This window comes from Falco peregrinus, chromosome 4 (genome assembly GCF_023634155.1).
Source record: "Falco peregrinus isolate bFalPer1 chromosome 4, bFalPer1.pri, whole genome shotgun sequence".
Taxonomy (NCBI): domain Eukaryota; kingdom Metazoa; phylum Chordata; class Aves; order Falconiformes; family Falconidae; genus Falco; species Falco peregrinus.
The window spans coordinates 100092439-100109472 of NC_073724.1; the positions used below are offsets into that span (position 1 = coordinate 100092439).

A 17034-nucleotide genomic window follows, 5' to 3' on the forward strand; every position below is an offset into this window, starting at 1 on the left:
AAAACATTTGAAGTAATGTTTGCAGAGGAGGGGAATATGGGAAGGCCTGCTTCAGAGGGTTAGTAGATTGTGATGAATCTTATTTTTATTGTTTTTAATATATATGTAAATGAAAAGGTAAAAAACTGAGTCCTCTGTAGATCTTATGGCAATATGGGCTTTGCTGCGCAATTACGAAATTAAAGTTGTTATACGTGCTTGTTCCCATCAAAATTCCATAAGCATTGAATAACTCATCATTGGACCCCTTAATCTTACTGAAATAACATAAAACAGAACAAGAGGCTGGAAACCTGGTTTTTTTTGTATTTGTACTGCATGTGTTTGCAGGCCTGTGCTTACTATATTCTGACTGAGGCATGCTACCAGCAGCTTGGAGATGATCTGGTAAGAATTAATGGGAAACTGAAAATTCTCTTAGTAAATTATTAGAGGTTACACTATTGTCTCCCTAGATGCTGAGCTGCTCTGAGAATTAATTCCCTATGAGTCTATGGGTAAGGAACATGAATGTTTGATTATACAAGCTAGGGAAATGTATTTAAAACAGAATTGACAGCTACTGTTTAATTATTAACACATGCCTGTAGGAAGAATTGCCTTCCTGACCCTGCAGGCAGTTCTACACACATCTGTCAGTGTTTGCTACCATGAAAATATAAAAGTGGTGCTTGATGCAAGTGTTCTCAGGACTTTTTTGAACAGGTGCTTTGTCTAAAATCTTGAAGGGATAAATCCTGGAGGAAGGCAATGACCAGGTTTCTGAAATGGAACAACATCCAGCTAAGAACAAAGGAACAGCAATCTGCTGTGCCTGAACATTTGACTGGAAGATACTCTGAAATGCATGTAGCTATACCAGTTACTGCCCTGCTAGTGATCTGCATTTGAAAGCTGATTTCATGACTGGGAAAACTGAGCTTGGACTAGTGGGGTTTGATACACCTATAAAATCAGTTTAAATCACTTGAATACAGTGTGTATTAAGCTGATGGTACAAGAGCTGTGTTTTCAATGTTCAGCCACTCTGTTTTCTGAACAGCCTCAGGGAGAAGGATTAAACTTTTAAGTAGATGCTCACCCCTACCGATCTGATGGGTTTTGAGTCAACACGCTAAAGCTTTTTAACCCTTTAGAATGAAATAGCAGGTAAGCTAATAATGGGTGGGATGGTGAGGTATAATGGGTGAAGAACTTGCCAGTTCATCCCAGCAAAATTCCCATGAGCTTCAATGATACCAAATCTTTCTTGAAATTACTTGCACATATGTGATATTTCTGCTGTAAAGTACTAAGAATCTAAATTGTTGTGTAACAAATACAATTTATGTGTAAATGTAGCTACATCCAAGACTTTAGCAGTCATTAGCTGTTACAAGATTTGAGTAATTGCTAATTGGTGTGGTTTGTGGCCAGTACTCATGAAGTCAAGACGGTAGGAACAAATGCATTTAAGCCAATTGTGGTATTTGGTTTCTGGCTTGTAGTCCTTGCTGTTGGCTTGCCAGAGACCTGGCCTATGTATTTACTCACTTTCCACTTTGAAGTACAAAGAGTGAAGAGATTTGTTTTATTACGAATTATTCACTGGGTGGAACTGAAGTTTTAACCACTTGTAGAGCTCTGAGCTATGCTTGTGGCTGTGGGCAATGTGCTGGCTTCCAGTGCTATGCTGTGTTTCCCTATGCTGCTGACAGCATGAAGGGAAGGTGCTGTGCTGGTCACCAGCTGGTAGGTAGACATTTTAGCAGTCCTTCTGTGGGGAATGAAGGTGCTACATGTGCTCAGCACACAGTGAAGTGATCTTATATGTGAGGGCACAGATGTGGCTTAAAATCTGAACTTGAACAGTGTTAAGTGGGTTAAACTTTGGTACAGAGCTCTCTTCCTTGAGGAGCACAAATCTCTTGCTGACTACAGAAGGAAAAGCTTTTTTTTTACTAAGAATTCCAACAGTGACTGTGATGTTGAACTGCGTCAAAAATAGATTTCTGGCCTCCAGAAGTATTTGCATGTTACAAATAAAGCATGAAGATGGAGAACACTTGAAAAAAAAGTGCTATCTTAATGCGCAGCCTGTGTCTTCAGATCTGTATCTGCAGCCATTATCCCTAGGATATGCTCACCACTGCTAGTCCTGCACTTTGTTAGCTTGATAAGGTGCTAAGAAGTAAGGGCCCACAAGGGCCAAAAAGGAGCTGATACTTCTGAGAAGTGTAGGCCACATTAATTACCTTAATGAGCAAAATCTGGGAGATGGAAAATAGGGAAGGGGAGAGGTTTGTATTCTGCCTGATTAAGAATCACCCTTTAAAAGTTCATCTGTTCTGGTCCATAATCTAATGGTAAAAGATACATTGAAAAAAACCAAAAACCTCAATGCCCTTTTGGGATACGCAAATTACTAACTGATATGGTTGAGTTTATAGGGAACAAAGGCCAGGGGAAGATTAAGACTTGCATGAGTTCTTGGGGCTGGGTTCCTAGGAACCCAGAGAGTTCAGGAATTAAGTGCTCTTGGTGAAATCTGTTAACTAAAGGCCCATTCAGTATTAAAACACTCAATGTGGTACCTGTGACTAAAAGAATAGCTCCATTTCATGAATGATGTGTCTTGGTCCACATCTCTGACATAATGATCTCAGAGGCAGGAATGCTGGAATCGAGGGAGAAGGGCCTGGTGTGTCTGTTAAATGAAATTCTGTGCTGTCGAAGTGCTACACGGCTCTGACTCTTACCTTGGCCAGCAGTGCCTAATGCCTTGGCTGTAAAAAAGGGAACCTCTGATGGTGTCAGGTATGCTGAGATGGAATGAACCCTTGTGAATTAGGTGATCAGAGATTTCTTTGTGAAGTGCTTTGTTGGTCACTGTCTAAAATACTTGCTGTTAGCTGTACTTCCTTCGTAAATCATTGAGCTGTGTATTCCTGGCTTATGCTAGTTTGTAGTTCTGATTATCAGGGTAAACAAGATGATCAAAATCATAAGGTGACTTTAGGAGCAGACATAAGTGTATGTAATACTAAAACTGATCTGATACTTAGTTGCTCTATATAGTTTGTTCAAGTGTGAGTGGTTTCCCTAAGGAAGAAACAGAGTAAGGAATTACCTGTCTTTCTGTTCTGTTTGTAAGTTTGTGTTTTTAATGAAGTTCTACTAGCCCTTTCATGTGCACACTATGTGGGGTACTTGGTGAATATTAAACTGGCAAAAAAACTGTTTGGGGGGCATACACAAGAAAACTGAAACTTATGTTTGTGTCTTCTATTGTACTAGAATAAATGTTACATTCTAAATGACGTGTACTTTGATCTCACTAAACCTGATGTGGAAACATCTATTAAATCGCAGCTGAACTTTTCCAGCATTAAAGCAAATTCAGAGTATTTCCAGGTCGCATGCTACTTCTGATCAGCCTTATTTTGAGCCTCCAGCTCACTTGCAAGGTAGCATGTGAGGAGATGAGCCTGCATTGCAGAACAATCAAGCTGTGCTTGCAGGTAATCCTGAATGTGACATGTTTACTATAAAGGGTCAGGGGTGAGAAGATTTTTTTTTTTTAAAAAAGAACAAAACCAAACTTCAAACCTGAAGACTTTAAAAATTGTGATGCTTAAAAAAAGGTTTTGTATGTTTTGATATCTGACTCATTTTTGTCAGTGTCTGGAGCTGCCAGTACTGAGTTACTGAACTCAACATTATGCGTGGAAGGATTTTCCAATAATGAAGAGCAGTACTGATACAAGGCAGCACACAGCTGATGGTAAATATGCCAATGGTAGTGGCCTAAAATGGTTGGTGCTGGTTCTGAGTATGCTGTCAACGTGGCTTATGTACATTCTGCTTGCTCTGGGAGGAGATGAGGGGTCTGCACAAGGTGTTGAGGGATGTAAGCAGCTCTAGGGACAGACAAGCATGGAGAGAGTTTGAGTTGGATCACGTTGCTTGATGAGGAGTGCTATTCAGTGGTGAAGGAACATAGTTTTATATTGTGCTTTTATTCTGTGTGTCTATTCCAACAATTTTGGAATAGTCACAAAAATCTTGGAGGTTAATGCTAAGTATATGTTGAGGAACACTTTTACTGATGTTTTTCTAAATGTGTAACAAGTTCATACTTACATTTGGGACAAAACCCAGAACTAGTCCTTATAGAAAACATAACATGGTTAAGTCAGCTTCTCTACTGTCTCCACTGAGTATACTTAACAAGGGAAAAATGAGCTGTTTGGAAAAACTTGAAGTCACAGTATCAGTGCAGTAGAAGTGTTTACCTGAGGCTTTTTGTCTTTCAAAAGAAATAGCAGTACAAAGCTGAGTGATTGTACCCTTGATCAAGGACTCTTTCTGTCCCAAAGACACGTATCAGGCTTGCTGACCGAAGGATGGACTTCGGTCAGGTGTGTGTGACTATCGGGTACTACGTCTGGAAAGACCTAAGGATGGCTTTGTTAGGGAACATGTAGCACAAGTCTTTCCGTTAGTACTGTGGGTAATGTGTTGCACCTTCATCTAGAATGATGTTAGGCAGATGTTACCAAGGCCACACATTTTTATGGCTGTGGTGAGGTTGTAGACTGTAAGTGGGAGCCCAGGACAGGAAGCAGGTGACATCCTGCCCGGCCAGTCTGGTGCTGTTGCCATGCTTGTCTCTAGATGTGATAACGGTGCCTCTGCTGTCATATTTCACTAATTTCACTAGCCTGGAGAAGGAGAGAAGCAGTTTTGGTTCAAGATAAGTTTTTCATATGCCACATAATATGGAACTGCTCACTTTGGCTAGTCTAGTCAGCTGGTGAGCCTCTACCGTTTTTAGTAAGAAACTCAAAGTATAGCTATATGCAGAGGACAAACGGATACAATAGTGTCTGCCCATGGATTCATCTGTGTAGGGAACAGATAATGTTCTCAGACATTGTTCTCAGATGTTTTCCTCATGCATTATGCAACATGCTTCTCTAATGAAAGCTGGATAAGAGCAACTAAAATTTTGAGTTACCTTCCTCTCCTGAGGGGGGAAAAAAAAGCACTTATTGTAGCTAGGAGTGTCTTCCATGGTTTCCTGTCATTGTCTTGCTCATAAATATTTGATACCTTTTATGTGATTATCTCACCAGCCTTAGTTGTGCTAATTGCCAGGTGATGTTCTGACTTTTTGTTCTACCCAGCTTCCTGTTACTGGTAAGAGATGGGCTTGATACGCATCTTGCATTTGGAGCCTGGCTTTGCACAGAACGTAATGCTGGTAGCTTCAGAAAGACTGAACTGACTGAACTGACCAAGCTGCTGTTGGTGATTAACAGCCAGTGGTGGTTCTTGTCGTCTTTCCCTGCTAATGCGGTCTGGCTTCCTTGGAGCATGCAGCTATCCTAGCCTAACTGTACTCCCTCGCTGAAAATGGCTGATGTATCGCTGAAGTGGGCCTGATGGTCCCAGAGAAATGTTCTGCATGTCCAATACTTGATTGGGTTGGCAACTTCAGATACAGTCCAAAAAGCCAAATCCTTGTCTTCTCCTTTAGCTGTTTCCCGAGGCTTTAAGCACACTGTTGCCTTTCCTATTTCCCAGCCAAGGAGCAAGTGAATAGTCTGGAGGGGGGCAATGACTGGAAGGGGGGGAGACAGACTGCCAGGGAGGAAGGACCCTGGAAAGCTGCTGAAAGGGCCATGTAAATAGGTATGACTCTAATGAGATGCTTTTACTAATGAGGTTACTACAGGTGAGAAGAAAAACTACTCTTCCCTTTTCTTTAAGAAGGAGAAGGGTTTTTATTAGCTGAAGTGATAGGTGAATTATTTTTTAACCATTTAATTTGAGAGGTGAAATACTTTCATTAAACCTGTTCAGAGGCAAGGACAAGCAAGTTTAAAAAAGAATCTTCAATATGTGCAAAAATTAATGGATCTCATGACCTATAACTTCCATCTCCAGCAAGAACAGTACTTGAGTTCTACTGTATCGTTAGATTAGGATTTCGCTTGAGAAATTGTGCTTTGAAACCTGGTATGAAAGGTTCAAGTCCAAGAACTGGGTGGTTGGTGGTTTTAAGTGCTGAAATACAGGATGATGCTGAATTCCTCTTTTTTGCTGAATTGTACTAGAAAGTTCCAGCAAAAGCCACAGCTGTCTCATTGTGCAGGGGTATACACAAGCACTTACTGTACGCTTACCTTCTGTGAATCCAATGCGGAGCAGTTTGAAAGTGCAAACATATATTTCACAGATTACCATGGGGATCACTTTAATCAGCTTTGAGACCTGCTAATGCTGTAGAGATCTTTGAAGGACTACTGCTGTTTTCATCTTCATGCAGCCAGTGCAAGAAGGAATGAACATCATGTCTCTGTGTCGTCGCTGGAAGAGATGCTTCTCTCTAGGTAACTGTACAATGGGCAGCTGCTTTTGTTGTGCATTACAGTGAACTGTGGGTGGACAGAATTAAGAACAAGAGCTTTAGGAATGCTTTGGAGCAGAAGGCCAGTATGTATTCAGTAAATCTAGAAAGATTAGAAAATCTAGTGTTGGCTAGAAGCCAGTGTTATAGGCCCCTGGGCTTTTAGTAGAAGAATACAGATAGCCTCACATCATGAGCATATAAAAGGGAAAACATTACTTTTTCTTGTTTGAATTGTTCTTTTAGAAATTAAGATCAGCTGTGTTTGCAGCTGATAAGCTCAAAGCTGTTAGTAAATTGTTATAGGAACAGATGCATTACAGAAATGAAAAAAAGCACTTGTGTGCCATAATACTAATAGAATTATAATGTGCCAAAGATATTTTTAGCTTCAACCAATATTAATACAGGGAAACAAGCCTCCAAGGTGGGTGGAGATAAGGCTGCAACTGCTGTCTTCTAAGGATTAACTGTGACTGTCACTTGTGCTAAGGAGATTTCTGATGACTGTTTTTGAAATATTCCACTCATCACCTAACTTTGGATCCACTGTGCTTGACAGTGATGTACATGGCCCATAGATAGGATTACTAGTCATGGTTATCAAAGGTGTATCTAACAGAAGTGTTAGAATTCCAGGATCTTCTTTGAGCAGTGGGATGACTTGGGGGAAGAGATCCTTATGCTTGTCTGAAGTTTAAGAATGCAGTTTAGCTGTCAATTCTGCCATGTCATGTTCATTCTTTCAAACTGCTTTACCAATCAAACTTATGATAAATTCCAGAAACTAAAAATAATGATACTAGAAGAAGGGAGTAGAATTGTCATTGTGCATTGTCAAATGCAATGGCTTCAGTGTTTGCTCTTTTTTCTTCCTTTGTATAGGAAGATTTCTTGAGCTGAAAACTCAGAAGGAACTTCTCAGTAAAGCTGTCCTCATCTTGGAGGCTGGAACTGCATGCAGAATGGATACAATATGTGTTTTCATGTGTTTGCATAGCGGAATCTGCACTTGCACTGTTGCCTTGTATATAAAATGCTTCTAAGTTATGTTAAATAAGGAGCTATAAATCCAGTGTCCTCCATACTGTCTCAAATGCTGTGTTCAGTGCTTTCTAACATGTGCAAAAGTTTTTTTTGAACTTGACTGACAGTTGGTAGGCCATGCTAATCCAGGAGTTAAAAGAAACAAAACAACCAAACAAAACTATGAAGCGAGCACTGAAATGTTGATGTGTGACATCATCAGTAGGTGAGCAGAAACACAGTTCCCCACAGCCTCAAAACTATCTAACCCAAAACAGGGAACAATAGTGCTTGGAGTATGAAGTTCTCGCAGAACTAATGCCTCCATTGCCTCCTTCAAAGCTGCCTTACTGCTGTTTCCTACAGGACTTGTTAAAGTTGTGTGCTGTTAATCAGAAAAAAATTGATGACCTATTTCTTGTACGATATACCTTGGTACCCTTATAGTATTTGTCAAGATGTTGGAAGCCTGGAGCATACGGAATGCATAGGTAGTTTTCAGAGCTGAATCAGAGTGTGAAAAGTGTCACTTGTTTGAACCAGCTCTTAGAAAACCTACTGCGTGTGAAGCATTTCCATTTGGCCTTTGGGGATTTCAGGGACAGCTGAGGAGGCTTCTCTGGATTACTAGAGCTGCAGTACTTTGTGCCTACTATTTAAAATTCTGGTGTTGAACTGTAGCTGCTGAAGCTGAGTATTCAACTTTATCAGGCTATTAGATCTAATTTATTTGCTGTCTGATATATTTTTTTTTCAGACCCCTACATGTATTACTGATTCTCATAAATCAGACACAACACTGTATACCAGGATAAAAACCTGCTTGAAATCCAGGTTACAGTGATAAGCTGCTAGTAAATACACAAACACACAAGTGAGTTTGGAGAACAACTAAGGAAAGGCTGGAATAGGAGCGAAGTTTCTAGAAATGCTGTTTATTCAATGCACTATGGTATATGAAAAACAACAAAACAACTTGGTTTGACTGGTGTCAATCACTTGCGCCCCTAGTGTATTTTTAAATTTAGTCTGGAAGCCAGGGCAGGAAAAGGGATTAACACCTTTGTACTTACAAGTGATACAGGTTCAGCCTTGGAATTTAGCTGACAGTAATGGCTATGAAGCATGAGGCAGAGTAAGAACAGATATGTTAGTCTCATGCAGTTTTATTAGCTTGGTATTATCTGCAGGAGCTGCATGTTTTGACACTAAGCAGGTACAAAATGACTTGGCAGGTGGAGAAGAGCCCTTTTAGGCAGAGAGGTATTCCTCTTGTGGTCTCGCCAAGGCTGCATATGAGAGTTCTTAAAGGGAATAGAAACATAAGGCCATTATTTTGCCATTCAAAGAATTAAAAAAAAAAAAATGTACTGAGGAGACCTTAACTCAGACCCCGGGCAATCTTAGGCACCTTTGCTCTGCCATACTTGAATATTCTGCCAACTCATTTTTGCTTTGAATATTGTGGTTGTCTGTTATTCATACAGAGGGAAGTGGATTTTACAGGGTGGACCTGCCTCTTACCTGTTGCCTCAATATGAGTTCTGTTCTGTCCCTTGAAATACACATACTTGTGTGGGATCATGCACTTGAATGTTCTGGCTGTATAGTTTCTGCTAAACTGTATGCTCTGCTCCTGCAGTAGCGTAATGCTGGTTGCTGCTTTTTAGTTCTCTGGTGTCCCTAGTGTTACTGACAAAACAGATTCCTAGCAGAACAGCATAGCAGCTTCGCCCAAATTAATTTGGGTATATGTATTAAAATCCAGGCTCCAGCTGTCTCTGCTCACAGCATGCAATTCCATTCACAGTCTGATAAAGGCTGCTCTTCAAAACAAGGTTTGTTTTTTTGCCTTGAACTTCATGGAGTTAAGAACTCTGTAGTTTGTAACTTAACATTATTCAGAAAGACCTTTTTCAATGTTATCAAATGTATCAAATTGGGGAAAAGCACAAGAAAAAAATTACTCTACTTCAAAAGGCATACACTGTTCTTGCTCAGGCTTACATTAATGAGGCTGATCACATGGAGTGCTTGTTTTCCTCATTTCTGTAATCTCAACAGTTGCTTTTGTATTGGTCAAGGCTACAAGAAGTCTTTAATATAAAGTGTGTGGTTCTAGTCCCCTACTGTAAGTGAAAGCTACTGATGCTGTGTGCACATAAACAAGGTTGCTCAATAATTTCTTAATTACTGATTTACCTATACTATGAATATCTTTGCATTTAATACAATGCTATAGTTCTGTAGCTACATCTCGCTGCCATATGTCTTCCTTGGATCAACCAGTATATCCAAGCTTTTCTTTTGGCTTAGCTGAGCTCCCAATTTGTAGCAGCACTTTGGGCACTGATGCCTGAGTTGCACTGTTAGGTGTCTACACTGTAGAATTTTTAACTTCTATATGTTTCTGAAGACTAATGCATCTCTTCAAGATGAACGCTTGTAAGCTGCATGTAGCTCTCCAGTCTTTGAAGTAAGCAAGCCCTAACTAGTGGCCGCTCACCTGTCTTGTGGGGTTTTTTTTACTGATTAAATGAAATTATCACCAAAATTGGTGTCAGTAGGTTGATAAGAGCATTTTTTTTTCCAGCGTGACAGCTGCTCTCACAGAGAGAAGCTTGATAGAACTCTTCCTCCCCAGCAGCTTTTCTTAGAGAACAACTCACTACCTACCCTTACAGGCAACTACTTCGGAGTTTTAAGCAATTTCTGGAATCACTGAGCGTTATTACAGTGGTTAACTTAACTGCTCGATATCCTTATTAGTCTTGTTAATTTTGATAGTCTACCCATCTAGCATAGCTATGAAGAGAAAAGAAGTTACAGACCTGTGTCTACTCAATTTCCTTGGCAATGTCAGGGTTAGCTTGATTGATGACAACTTCTTTCTTGCATCTTGGAATTCAGAAAATAAGCTACCTTTGCTCAATCCTCTCTTGTCATGCTTCTGAAGCTTTATTTACTTTTAATATGCCTTGTAGGGGCTACTGTCTTCATTTGAGTCTCAATTTCTTTACTACTCTGTATCTGGCACAGAAAAAATCCTGCCTTGAAATCTGATTTTCTGTTGTACATAAGAGCTGTTCTTCCTTGTTGTGCATCTCTAAAACATATGCTCCAAAGGTGTAATGTCTTTTTGTTTTCTGACCTGAACAGAGGATTTATCTGAGAGCTTTAAGCCCCACTGTCCCAAGTCTGACTTGTAGTAGGACTGTTCCATAGCTATCTCAAGTTGCTTGACCTGAACACAAGGTTTTTCCAGTGTAGCTTTGTCTGTCAGCATCAAAATCCAGGTTAACTTTTATGAATAACATCTTGTGGAAGAGCTCTAATCTGATGTTGTTTTGCTCACTTGCATCCCAGTAGTTCTGTTGGAACATGTGACTACTTTAAAAAAAAAACACAAAAAACCAAAACAAAAAACAACAAAAAACTGAGGAAACTCCAAAAAAATCACAGGCATTTGGACAATGTACCTTCTAGTTACCGTGTCAGAACTGTGTTCCGTTCCAACTTTTCTGTTAAATATATTGCCTTTAGCCTGTAACAAAAACCAGTACCTTCCCTGGGGCTGCATATATTGCTGCTTCTGAGTCTTACTGCACAAACTGGTAACCGGAGGGTCTTGATGGGACTGACTTGTCATGCAGTTACTGAAATGCTAATGCAGATATTGAACTACACTAATTTGTTGTCAACTTTGGTAGTGTTGCACAGTGGCAAGTATTTAATCCTGTCAGTGTAAAAGGCCTGTTATGGGGTTCCTAATGCCTGGGATGGTGGTGCTGGAGGAACAGCTCTTGCTTCCAGCACCACAAGCACTTCCTGATGATACTCTGAAGACTGTGTACATGTTTTCTCTCGTGTATTGTGTATGTTGTAGCTGGCAACAGTCTTCTGTTACGAGAATTTGCCATGGCCTCCTTGTTACCCTAGACCGAAGCACTGAATGTTAGTATGCCAGTCTAAAAAGACTTCATCTGTTCATGCCTAGCCATCATGTTAGCAGAACTGATGCCATTCACTTTTCAGGTAACTGCCTTCTCTAGCAGCATCTAATCAGGTTAGAAGAGGCTCAGTGCTAGTGAAGTCCTAGGCTAAAATACACAGTACTTCATTCCCTATTCCTTTTTTTTTTTTTACTCACCATTTGTATTTCTGTGGAAATCTTATACTTCTACTACCACCTGTAAAAGATTGCTTTTAGTAAATGCCCTCTTCAGAAGTTCTGGTTGGCCTCAAACCCCAAGGAACTCTCTTGGGAGAGTTGAGGAAAGGAATCATCTTCCTCTCTGCTTTATAACTGCCTATTAACACCGATAATATTGCTCATGTTTCCATGATTAAAGTTAATTGAATACCAGACTTCTTAACTGTACCTGCTAAAAGCTCTTAAGTGCCTGAAAGATGCATGTTTGTAATGTCCATGGTGCTGTTGACAAAACTTGAGAATGCCTTGAAGTCAAACAGATCTAAGAAGCCCACCTACTCAATAGATTTACTTCGCAATATATTTTTTAAAAATATTAGCTTCTTTTCTTGATGCAACTTGATCTAATCTTAAGATATAGGGCTAATGTCTTCTAGGCAGGAATGCTGTGCCATGTTTGTTTCTCCTTTTGTGAATCAAAGAGCCATTGTATTTGCAGCAACCTCAAGCAGAGCAGCTCTTGCACAGTTCTTGAGAGAAGGGAGATGTATTTTGCAACTGCAGTCTTAACTTCAAGGTTGTTGCTGTTCTGAAGCCTGGTACTTGTATGCAGATAATCTAAGGACATCTTACTTGGTCCGACATATACTACAAAGAAAGAAGCATGTTTAAAACTGCTCTTGGTAATAGAAGAGCTAGAAAATAGAAGCTTCACTGTGAATTACTCCAGAACTTCCTTTCTTCAGACTTCAGTATGTTAGAACATTCACTACAATCTTAGACTGTTGAACACTATAGGAGTTTTGTAAATTCTAAAGAATAAAACCTTAATGCTGTTCATCAGGGCTTTTTCACATGAACTAGTTGTAAGTCAGGGTCAAGGTATTCCAGTCCTGGTGGGAACAAAGCTTTCCTGAAGGACAGGGTAGCTGAGGTCATGCCCTGCATCTCTTGTGAGAGCATGCAGTGCTCTGCTTGTTTGAACTTTTTAACTCTATGTACTTCTAGAATCAGTTTCAAGTCCATTTCTGTTGAACAGTGAAGGCAGCTCATGAAATAGTGGAAGAAAGAATGTATTTTGGGTGGAAACAACTTTGCCAAGCTTCAACGTCACTGTTCATGTATCAACTTGTTGACAGTTGTCAACTGCAGAAGTTCTCATTTGCTGTCATCTTTGGTACTTGGTTTGTGACAGTAATCCTGTGAAGAGGACATTATCCCAAGAAAGCGATGGTGAGTCATTGAATCTGGAGTGACTTGTTAAGAGCAAACTTTGTATTTCAGTGCAGACAGAAGTTGAACCTTGTCTACTGCTTCTCAAAATATGAGCCTTTTTCTTAGTGTTCAGTTTCTTAACCCTTTCTTCTAAGGCTAAGCCTATAACAGTAATGCCACGTGACCAAGTTCTGAGGCTTTTGGTGAAGTGCTGTCTTTCACACTGAGGAAAGCTGTCTTTCAAATGTCTCTTGTTGAAAACTGCCACTTCGTGCGGTTGGAGAGACACAAGAAACTCTGTATGGCTACTTGAACTTGTGACTGTCTAAGCATAGAACTGCTGAGTAGCTGAGAACAGAAACAGCTTCTGCAGACTATAGTCCAACACTGCTCAAGTGGAGTCAGTTTCTTTAGCTCAGTGTCCGTTGTTCTGCCAGACCCTAGTCTTGCAAACATTGTACAAAATCAGTAGGATGATTGTTGGCTCTGACCCTTAGTGTTGTTTTAGGTTCTACACTTGACATAATGAAGGCTGTCTGGTGAACTTCTCCATTACAAACCTGCTGTTTCTTGTAGCCTGTGTTTCTCCTGTTTTGGTGAGGTTGCTCTATTAGTTGTAATTGATATAAATTGAACTGTTTCAATGTTAATTGCTCTATTATCACATGTTCTTAAAAACAGAACATATGTTAGAGCAATCAAGCACCTTGCCAAGACAGACAGACAGTAGTAACTAGGTGGCTAATGTGCTTAAGAGAAAAGTGATACAATCTCAGTAAGAGTTACCTTAGGATGCTTGCCAATGGTCAGAAGTCACAAGTGACTCATCTTCAAAACCACTACAGAATTCACAACACTTTATTTACTCAATCATATAGAAGCTATGTTCATTACTGAGCAGATACTAAGGAGGCAGATACACATGGAAGATGCCATCTTTGCAGGCCCAGTGAAGTAAGAGTATGAAATTATAATTCATTGGTAAGCAATGCCATGTGAATTACTCATGGCATCAAGTGTGGTTTCTCTAAACGATGAGAGAAACCTATAAAATCTCTTCATTTTTGTCAAGCTTTAATCCCATAGTTTTGTCTTTTTGAAAATAAACTTGTCAAATAGTGTGAAGTAAAACCCGTTAGGAAATGAATGGGCTTTAAAAGGGAGTTTATAATTCAAGTTTAATTCATGGAACTTGTAAAGCACAGTGGGAAACAGTATTAGACTTCTGCTGCAGGTGTCTCATGTCTCAGACTTGAAGCCAGATGTGAAGCACTTGGCGGTGCTAGGTTAATGGTTGAACTTGATGATTTTAAAGGTCTTTTCTAACCTAAACAATTCTACAGTTGTGTGATATATAGACTTAAGATCAATGTAGTTGGAAGATCCAAAGTAGCTGAGCATACTAAATGAACAGTCTGAGGTACAATGGTCTACTATTAATATGTTTCTTGAAGCATAGTTTTTTCCAAAATACATTGTGTAGCTGTATTGCAGGTCCTTGGGCAAGTAACAGAGAAGATGCAGGTCTTGTGGGAGAGAAATGCTCCCAGAGTGACAAGTTGGCATGCCCTGAAGTGAAGTCAAGGAATTGGATTCCTCTGGGTACAGAGAAGTAAACACTACTGAGTAAGAGCTGCTCAGACTTCAGTTGTAAGTTCCACCACTCCTGGAGGTGGTCAGATCTGTGCTGTATTTATCCATAGCCTTTCTGAAACAAACAGCAGAGGTGAAGTTGCTGTCACGTAGTGAAGTGATGGTCTGCATGTGGTTGGGTCTCCTTGAGGTGGGTGCCTTCTGAGGGTGGTGTAACCTCTGGGACTGCTGCCCATCAGGAGCAGCTCAGAAGCTCAGGGCTCCTTAACCTTTTGAAAAGCAGGGAAGGAGAGCACCTACAGCCAGTAGCATAGGTCACTGTGTCTGCAGGCTTCTGGGTATGATCTGCTTAGTAACAGGGGAGGGAGGTGGAAAGCATTCCTGATAGGCAGGATTACTGGATTATCTTCCAAAATGAGGTATATCCCACTAAGAGTTCAAGCATCAGACTAGAGCCATTTTAAAAACGAAAACCTTTTCAGTACAGTTGCTTCTACACATTGACAATCTGCTTTGGATGCACTGAAATACTTTCCAAGAATAAGGCAAATGTTATTGTCCTTGGGGCACCTATCCTGGAGAGAGCAGTCAAGAGCGTAGCGCACTAAGTAAACCTAAGTATCTCTGAACTTTAAGGATTAACTGAGTCAGTACAGCTGCTGAAGTTGTGGCACAGCTTCATGATACTTGGCAGTGAAGAGAACTAGTTAGCAGGAGGATTGTGAGCATCAGAGCAATGAAAAAGTGAAACAAATAAGGTCTTTGATAACACAACAGTTTTTACAGTATGTTTGTTCTAGAATAATTGCACTTGTGTTCTGGAGCTTGACTAGGAAAACAGATGAAAGCTGCTTCCTTGCACTTAATGCTCTTAAGCGTACTGTTGTTTGATCTTCTTCGCAGTTACACAACATGAAATCAATGGGAAAGAACAGTGAATGTCCCGTAGCACTCCTAGCTCTCCCTTTCTAAAGGGGAAAATACCCACTCAGCAAGGTTGAATGGTCCTCTGTGTTGTGGCAAGCTGCAGGCTGAGTAGCCTAATATAGTATTATAATGGCATAGTCTTGCATAATGTATAGTCTCAGTTATCTGACTTGCTAAATTTATGTCCTTTTTAACAAATATAGCCAGTTGGCGTATTCTTACTGTCTGAATTAGTGTCAACTGAAATGACAGAAAATCAATTCATTACCTCACACTTAGAGGTTCAGCTTAACGTCTCCAAAGTACGGTTTCACGATGTGCAACACTAGCCTTGGGCAAGAGACAGTGCTGCCGAAAGCACTTTACACTGGCTTTATTGGCCGGCCGCTAGCACTGCCGAGGTCTGTGTGCTGTAAGGGATGTAACACGTGGGATATGCTGCCCTCCAGTGGCTAACCTCTGGAGCGTGCAGAGCCCGTTTGCCCTGGCAATAAAGAATCGGTCATCGGGAAAGTCTGGGATGGGAGTAGGATGCTAGCTTAGAGCAATATTCTACTCAAAAAAACACAAGGAGTGGTAACGCGTGAAAACTTACAACCTTAACGCAGTGAATACTTGTTAGGACTGCAGTTTTCCCCTCAAGCTGTAGTGAGAAAGGATGTCATTTCAGGGGCTGCCCTGTGTGTGTTGAACGAGTCCATTTTAGCTGCTGTCTGGTTGGATCGCAGTGGGTTGTAGCGTCCTCTTGGCTTTGTACAGCAGTCAGAAATGGCTGCTGGATGTGGCTGTACAGCAGTTGCTTCTCGGTGTTATCTTTGGATGGACTTTGCAGATAACAGTCTAGTAAAGGTGTTATTTTAGGGTTAGGGAATGAGTTCTCTTGTTCTAAGCCACCTGTGCCAGGTTGTGAATCTATGGCTCGTTTTACAAATGTGTTTACAGCTGAAGAAACGTACAGCGTTTCCATGGCTCAGAATGGAAGGGGAAAGCAATACATCTCTGGGACAGCTTCGGTAGTGTTTTGGAGGCTTGGCAGGATGAAATGGCCAGCGCCTTTCCCTTGTATTTGGTAATGCAAAGCTAAACGGTGCTTCATAGGACTCGACTCGCTCCAGACCAGCTGGAGCTGAAACTCACAGTCGCAGGCTTCAGCTTAGCAGCTGTAGGTGTAGAGCAAAAAGTCGCTTGTGCTTTTCAGTCCGAAACGGCCTTCCCAGTCTGACGCGGAGTCCTGGGGAGCAGCCGCCCTGCGGCCAGCCCCGCCGCGGCCGCGCCGTGCGGAATGCCCGCGGGTCACGGCCACAGGCAGGCGCGGCTGGCGCTGGCCGTGCTGCGGGGGCCCGGGCGGGGACGCGTGGGGCTGCGGGCAGGGCCGGGCCGGGCGGTCAGCACCGGGGAGCTGCGGGGGCGCCGCTGCCCGCCCGCCTCCACCCCGCCTTCACCCCGCGGGGCGGCGCGGGGCTGGCCGGGCACGGGCGGGCGCGCCGGGGGCGGGGCCTGCGCCCCTCCTCGCGGCCCGGGGGCGGGGCTGGGGGCGCGGGCCCCGACGCTGTCCCCGCCGCCAGCTGGCTCCGGGCGGGCCCCGCCGCCCCCTCCCCGGCCATCCGTTATTTACGGGCCTCCGCTGAGGTAAGCGCTGGGGCTGCCTTCGCAGCCGCCGCTCGCCGCCCGCCCCCGGCCCTTCCCCGCGGCGCGGCGGGAGCTGCCGGCCCGGCCGCGGCCGCGC

At 42.0% G+C, this 17034-nt stretch overlaps 1 protein-coding gene across 3 annotated transcripts in view; it reads left to right on the forward strand.

Moving 5' to 3' along the window:
- Positions 1–17034, forward strand: part of ATP8A2 (ATPase phospholipid transporting 8A2) — a 349978-nt gene that overhangs the window by 24509 nt on the left and 308435 nt on the right. Inside the window, exon 1 of one of the 3 annotated variants that reach the window (XM_055802564.1) lies at positions 6255–6377. The exons of 1 other annotated variant lie outside the window; for it this stretch is intronic. In XM_055802564.1, coding sequence (XP_055658539.1) covers positions 6308–6377 — 70 coding nt within the window. In that variant the 5' untranslated portion in view covers positions 6255–6307. Of the gene's footprint in view, positions 1–6254; positions 6378–16803; positions 16938–17034 lie in introns of those variants that run through there. One more of the 3 variants, XM_055802565.1, reaches the window with a different exon arrangement.